General features: G+C 37.8%; 1 protein-coding gene across 27 annotated transcripts in view; it reads right to left on the reverse strand.

The window, feature by feature from the left end:
• Window positions 1–2,755: 2,755 nt before the first annotated feature.
• LOC136855675 (ankyrin repeat domain-containing protein 65-like) overlaps window positions 2,756–7,200 on the reverse strand; it is a 24,832-nt gene continuing 20,387 nt past the window's right edge. For 17 of the 27 annotated variants that reach the window (XM_067132946.1, XM_067132939.1, XM_067132935.1 and 14 more), the window contains 4 exons: window positions 6,758–6,868; window positions 3,709–3,819; window positions 3,306–3,416; window positions 2,756–3,057 (listed from right to left, as the gene is read on the reverse strand). In XM_067132946.1, coding sequence (XP_066989047.1) covers window positions 2,948–3,057; window positions 3,306–3,416; window positions 3,709–3,819; window positions 6,758–6,868 — 443 coding nt within the window. In that variant the 3' untranslated portion in view covers window positions 2,756–2,947. Of the gene's footprint in view, window positions 3,058–3,305; window positions 3,417–3,708; window positions 3,847–6,757; window positions 6,869–7,200 lie in introns of all 27 variants that reach the window. The other 10 variants (XM_067132932.1, XM_067132940.1, XM_067132934.1 and 7 more) reach the window with 1 other exon arrangement.

A 7,200-nucleotide genomic window follows, 5' to 3' on the forward strand; every position in this document is an offset into this window, starting at 1 on the left:
TGTATTATATATATATATATATATATATATATATATATATATATATATATATATATATAGCAGAATTTGGAAACAGAACACAGATTCATTAAATTTTCGGGCTTTTAGTTTTAAAATTTCGCTGAAGATCCAGTTTAGGCAGTCAGGTTTGAACTTCCATGGAATTGACGTACAATTCGCGGATGAGGCCCGGAAATCGTTACTCATCATCGACTTTCTTAATTACTGTTATTATTTCATTTTTTCTGTTCTCGTGAAGACAAATAAAGGCGATGGTAATCAGGTATAGGCTGATCCAGTTGACACAGAATAATATCTACAATTGCATTTTTGTCACTTGAACAGTTTTCGAAATAAAAAGAATACTTGTGTTTGTGAACGACATAACTGTCTTTTGTTTGTGGATGTGTGTCACGTTGTCCGATCCTGAAGTCTCGTGGCTTTTGTCACAGGTGATTACGTCCTGGACAGTAATTCTCAGAGTCTTTAATGTAGTTTTTTCCGGTATATTTAGCCATGCCAGTGATGAAAATCATGGTTAGAGCTTGGATATTGTCACAGATTTCTGATAGATGCCTATGTTACCCCGTTTGGAACGATAAACTCACTGAACAAACTGACAAGCTTTGCATACATCAGCAGATATTTTTTAACGAGCCATACCGATTTTCACAAGTGACCAGTCTGTTTCTCTGTTGTTCACGATACTACATCTCCCCCTTTCCTTGTCTAGTAATGGCCCTTGTGGGTCTATTCTCCCCCGCCCCCCCCCCCGCCTCTTTTCCTTCCGATCAGCCGTTAGTGTTAAAAAAGCCTTGCGTGTTTCATGCGATGCAATTAATGTACATCTATATGGTAGCCCTGAATGGGACAGGCAAACTATGTTTTTCTGTAGTGACGCAAAATCTAATTTTATACGTATATCCTCAAAACTACGTCAGTTTATATATAAATGCCTGAGATAAAGAAATTGGACACCAGAGTAGATATTCATTTTGGAATTTTGCATATATTATTATTATTATTATTATTATTATTATTATTATTATTATTATTATTATTATTATTATTATTATTATTATTATTAAAGAATTTTACGAGATGTCTGTGTGGTACAGTTTTCATGTCCAGTCATTACTATTCCATTTTTAGATGAATCAGTCGCCTTGCCTGTACCTACTGACTTGGAATCACTTCAGTTTTATTGACTTCTAGATACGGGTTTTCAAAAAAAATCCCAAAAGCTCCTATTTCACGGGGTGGCCAGAAATAAAGTCGCAGGGGAAAAGTCACAGGAAAAAAAGTCATATTAATTTATGGTGGCCCCAAATAAAGTCACAAGAAAAATATTTAGTCACAATATTTTTGGCAATCATTAAACACCTTCATGATATTTAGTCTAGGAAAGATTTATGACTTTTTTACTTTTTTCCTTTTTTTACCTGGAACGCGCTTTGCCTAAACACGCCTAGAAACAAAGGTGGATACATACCTCAAGTTAAAGTCAAACGTCTTGGGGGTCACTGTCTAGGAAAGATTAATCCCCACAGTTTCAGGACAACTCCTCTTCAGGTGATTACAGAATGATAAAAAAAAGGGGAATGTTACAAATGTTAAGAAGGAAACAATATGAATAGCCACCTGTATATAAAAAATAACATGGACTTTCTGAACGAGGTAAAAACAATTGACTTTTGAAAATGAACAATGACAAGCTACGATGTCGTCTCTTTATTCACAAAGGTTGACCTAGATGTCACTGGAATTTTAGTGGAAAGTTGGTTGTCTTTGAAAATAGATTACCTTTACCATCCAGAGTAATGATAGACCTTATAAGATTCTGCATTAGTGACAACGTTTTCACCTACGAAAGTAAATTTTAACGTTTTAGTTTCGCTGTAAAAGAAAACTATTGTGCCGGCTTTGTCTGTCCGTCCGCCCTCAGATCTTAAAAACTACTGAGGCTAGAGGGCTGAAAATTGGTATGTTGATCATCCACCCTCCAATCATCAGACATACCAAATTGTAGCCATCTAGCCTCAGTAGTTTTTATTTAATATAAGGTTAAAGGATGCCATAATCGTGCTTCTGGCAACGATATAGGCCAGGCCACCACCAGGCCGTGGTTAAAGTTTCATGGACCGCGATTCATGCAGCATTATAACGAGACTACCGAAAGATAGATCTATTTTCGGTGGCCTTGATTATACGCTGTTGCGGCTGTACAGAAAACTCGATTGCGCCGAGGAAATTTCGGCGCATTTTTTTAACCTTTTTAATATATTTCCTAAATACAATGGGATTTTATTCATTCTTGCAGCACGGCAAGTGTGCGTATTATATTTATTGTCGAAGACTTTGCTTCGGTTGGTGGGGCCGAGCTCGGAGATCTGCACGAGACTTCGTAATCCTTTTAAGATCCCATCATATTTGCGGCCAGCCTTTGGGCAAAGCTCGTGCTGGGATAAGACCTGATTAAACCAGTTCTCTCTAGACCTAACCCAGCTAGCCAATCAGTCTTCGTATATCTCTGAACCGCCTAACCTGTCTGTTTCTGAAAGTTAAATTTATCATCACACTAGAACGGAAAGTCCATAAGTCTATTAGCACTTTTCTATTGTGGTAGCTTGTTTATTTGAGCCGCCATGCCCCATTGAACTCTTTATCAAAAGGAACGGAACTATTTAAATAATAACGGATCTGAACCACTGAGGCGCTGCATTATATTACAGGGTAAACTTAATTTGACAGTTAGTTTTTGGTGTAATAATTTATTTACCTCATAAAAACAGTATAACAGCTTTACAATACAGCTTTTAAGTTGTAGTTACTGTGCCGCAACTTTCACAGTATAACGGATGTCTCGCTTCTGTTCTGTGTAAGCAAAATCCTTAAAATATGGGCGAAGAAGGCACTGACTATGTTTCCACTTTGTAGTCCACCATTTTCAGACTCTGGTGTAGAATGGCCACCTGTTTCTGAGTACCATGACCACCAGCAATGCTGCTCCAACCACACCAACCACGGCGATTACCACCATGACGAACAACATTTTGCCTGGAAGCATCGGACAGGAATGTTACAAAGCTTTATTTATGCGATATTGTAAAACACTAAACTAGTTTTAGTGTCTCGTCCTTTATATGCAGAAATTTCCCTACTTGCAACAGAAGCCATTAGAATTTTTCCAGGCGGCATTCCAATCCAAAGGGTAATTTTCCCAATAAAGCAGAAGAATCGCTATTAGTCGTTAATGGCAAGAACTCAGCCGTATAGAAATACACAAAATTAAGAGCTAGACTTACATGTGAAAACCATGGCATACTGCTCAACCTTCCCCTCTTGGCATTGAAACTCTAAACATCCTTTGACCCAAAGGGCTCCCTCAGGGTGCGCCTCTTCGCCCACACCACAACCTACAAGAGAGGTCAGACAGTGAAATGAAACGGTTGCTTCTCTTTGAATTTTTACTCTGGCAGTCAGATTTTTCTTTGTTTGGTCATTTGGCACATTCAACTGATAGTTTATCCATACATCTGCATTTAAATATGATAGTGGTATAGTGTTTCTGGACCGCAAGTGCTGTAAAATAACGTAAAGGGATTTTTTTTTCTTTGAAAATCATGACTGAGGATCCCGTAACTGAAATGTTTTTGCTTTTCAATAAAATTTCAAACAATTACAAGACAAATGTACTATTGAACTCACAAGAGGGAAGCAGCTTTCCTCTCAGCATTTGACCTTTGACGCACGTGACCTTAAAACATCCTTGTTCCCAGATGTGACCCTCTGGATAAGTTGCACGGCCAACCGTGCAGCCTGAAAGTAGGAATGAGTAGCAACAGCCTGGATGAAGTAGAAAAAGATTGTTAGAGTACTGGTAAATAACAAATTCCCTTTAGTACAGAGAACACACACATGATGTACAGGGCCTGCGTTGCTATAAACAGCAGAAAAATTGGCACGGGAAAAGTAATTCTAAGATTCAGCCTGAACGTGGTAGGAGAACCATACTACATGTGAGGAAGTGACGGAGAGGTGCCGTTCAGTAGCCAAAAAAGAAGAAGAGGCTGAGAACTGAAAAGCTGGATGATTTAGACGTGATGAGAAGGGATGAATGACAACCAGTCAGAATAAACAGTGGGTACGGAAACGGCACGATGAAGCTCTGTTGGAAGTCTCAGGATATCGTGGTAAAGAGACGTTGCTCTTGAATTAGACCAGGTGAGAAATTCAGGAGGAAATTGTACAAGACCAACTGGAGCTGGAAAATTTATCCTAAGAGAAAGCCCATGAAGGGAAAATCCAATGCAAAAAATGTCAATGATGATGATGGTGACTAGGCTTAAGTGATGCTTATTCTGCCGGAACGAGGGATTCTTGTAATGCTTTTGTCGTGAATTTTTCAGGATAGGTAGCTGGTTGTCAGTTGGTGTAAAGAATTATTGAAATTCGTTCTTTAACCATGACATTCCTTGTTTATCAAGTAGACATAATTTTGCTAGAGGTTGAGTGTCAACCTGTAAATGACATTCCTTTGTAGACAAAATGGTTGGCAGATTCTATTGTTGTTCTTGATGCCGTTAATATCTCGTCTTTGTAATTCTTGGGTGATGCCTAATGCGTTGCCTCTTTTGTTTGTAGCGTACCTTCAGCGACTGCACATATCATACATGAATTTACAGCCTTTACCAGTGTAATTATGTGGTCCATAGCATTCGTAGCAGGCCTCCTCCGGAGATTCCTGATACCGTTTTCTCTATGTCTGAATGCAGGCCAGTTTTCTTTCTCATTCGTACGCGCTTGTCTATGTCCTGACCAGGTGATGGTTGGTGACGCATGGGCGCAGTAGTCGTCGAATTCCTGTGTAGATTGTTTACCTTTACTATACTATGCCCCTGGCAGTTAAAACCACGTCTTCTACCTGGTCTATTAAACTCTCATGACCGAAAGCGGTTTGACGATCAGGAACTTTGAATGGGCTTTTGAGTACTGTTTTGTTGCCGGCTGAGCAGATGAAGCCTATTCGCATCACTTCTGGGGTTCATGAGATAAGAGAAATCACATGTTGGTGTATCTTGACATTTTTTATTTTTCTGCTACTAGATCTTGGCTTGTCTAACCAGTTTGCAGTTTACAAGATTCCGGTTTGACTCAGTATACCTTAGCAAGCATGATCAAAATAATAATCAAGTCTGGATTGAGAAGGGTTCCTGGAACAGAGGCATTAATATTCCCCGCTACCACCCCTCGGGAAATTTAAGAATAAAAGGATGTTAATCATCACCTCGAGACCTCTCAAGGTGCCGCAGATGACGGGATTCGGATGAAATAGGAGAGGTAACTGCAACAATTTTGTAACAAAAGAGCGTAGATGGCCTGGCATACACTTTAAATTTCTCAGGGTAAGGATTACTGGAAAAATCAAGAGCATTGGCCGCTTGATGTCATGTGTTTAATGCCTAGTTGCAGATTTTTGAGATTAGGAAAAAACCTCCCAATCCCAGGATCGGTAGACTGAAATTTCTGATATAAAAAATGTAGGAATGTGGACGCATGGATTGCAAGTGAAGTAAATCTTAATATATGAGCTTCAATAGCTGAAGGATGTTAAAAGGTCGTGAGCTAATGTTCACTGAAAATATTGGATGTGTACCACTAAAAATATTTCGTATTTGATGAACAAAAAGTACTTATTTTTAAGTAAGCGAGAGATATTTCTCTCAGCATTTCACTGTTATGGCAAACCGTTACCTTAGTTCCAAATGCTCATTAGGAAATAGTGCAATTAAATATCAACTTATACGTTCATATTCAAACTTTCGGTGAATATCATTATAGTTTACAACTTCTAGCTGAACTATAAATTTATAGATTTACTGTTCTTGACTAAAAAGAAACAAAAAATACAGGAGTTTATTATATAATTTTAGGATTGCGTTTTCTATCGTACGATTACAGAAAATGGTCAGGAATAGAACGGTGGCATTTATATATATGTAAATAACAGCGTTTACAAATTATTACAATAGTAATGCATTATATTTCTCCCCATTTAATAATGAACGAGAAAATTGTGAACATTGAATCACCTTTATTGATCACTTTTGACTGGCATAAATGAGTAACAAACAGTTATTTTCTAAATAAAAGACTTCTACAACAGGCCAAACAATTCAAATCTTTCATCGAGATTCTACCAAGAAATTCTTGGACTCAAGAAAGCAATAAGTAAACAGACATGGCTACAGCTTGTATAATGTTAACCAAACTAAACTTATGAAATCATACTCCCGTACTTTGAGCTAACAGTAAGTGCTATTATCCATTTTTCCTTTTTCCCAACGGAAAATTTCTCGATTCATAAGCTCTGACTGGATAGCTGTATAAAGTCCGTCATATCTATTCAGTAGAATGCTGGTAAAAAAAAAATGGGTGTGATCCCTGCTGTTATAATCCTGATTTCGTTGTCGTACGATATTTAAATATGAGTTTTCCAGAAGATGGTTGGTCATTAAAAATCATTAGATGTTACAGAGCAGTTCATTCGGCTGCATCATAACATATTCACTATTTTATTAATTAAATTACTAACTTGTAACAGAATTATTAGTTTGGAAAGGTAAATTTTATGATTTATGGGTTTAATGGATAATTTTTTTTTAATATCACAATGAGATAGTATTGTGATTTATTTAGTAACAGTTCAGACGTCTCACCTCTGCTAAAAGCAAAACATTTCCTCTTTCTTACTCACAGGAATCCAAAGTGGCTAGATAGAGCGTTTCTCCATTGAGGCATTCCATCTGACGACATCCCTCTGTCCAGGTGCTGGCGTTCCTCCTCAGCTTTCCGGCTGAATTGCAACCTGGAATGGAACAGAGTCTTGCGAGAAATTGAAGAGATGGATGAGGTATGTTCTTTATTTTTGTTTCTAAATATATTCGGTGATCGTAACTCCTAATAAACATGACGGCACAGAGTGGGAAGGCATTCTCTTATCTGTGTGGGCAAATATCTTGTATAATTAGGGTGGTAAATACGTTACAGTGAGATCAAATGATAAATACAACTTGCAGTGTCTACAAGTATTCACACACACACGCACAAGCTTAGTAGCATTTTATGAAACTAATGATGGGAAATAGACATCCGCGTAACTGTCGTTCCTTCCATGTGACAAATTAATAGTGAATCATG

The sequence above is a fragment of the Macrobrachium rosenbergii genome, chromosome 32 (genome assembly GCF_040412425.1).
Source record: "Macrobrachium rosenbergii isolate ZJJX-2024 chromosome 32, ASM4041242v1, whole genome shotgun sequence".
Lineage (NCBI taxonomy): Eukaryota > Metazoa > Arthropoda > Malacostraca > Decapoda > Palaemonidae > Macrobrachium > Macrobrachium rosenbergii.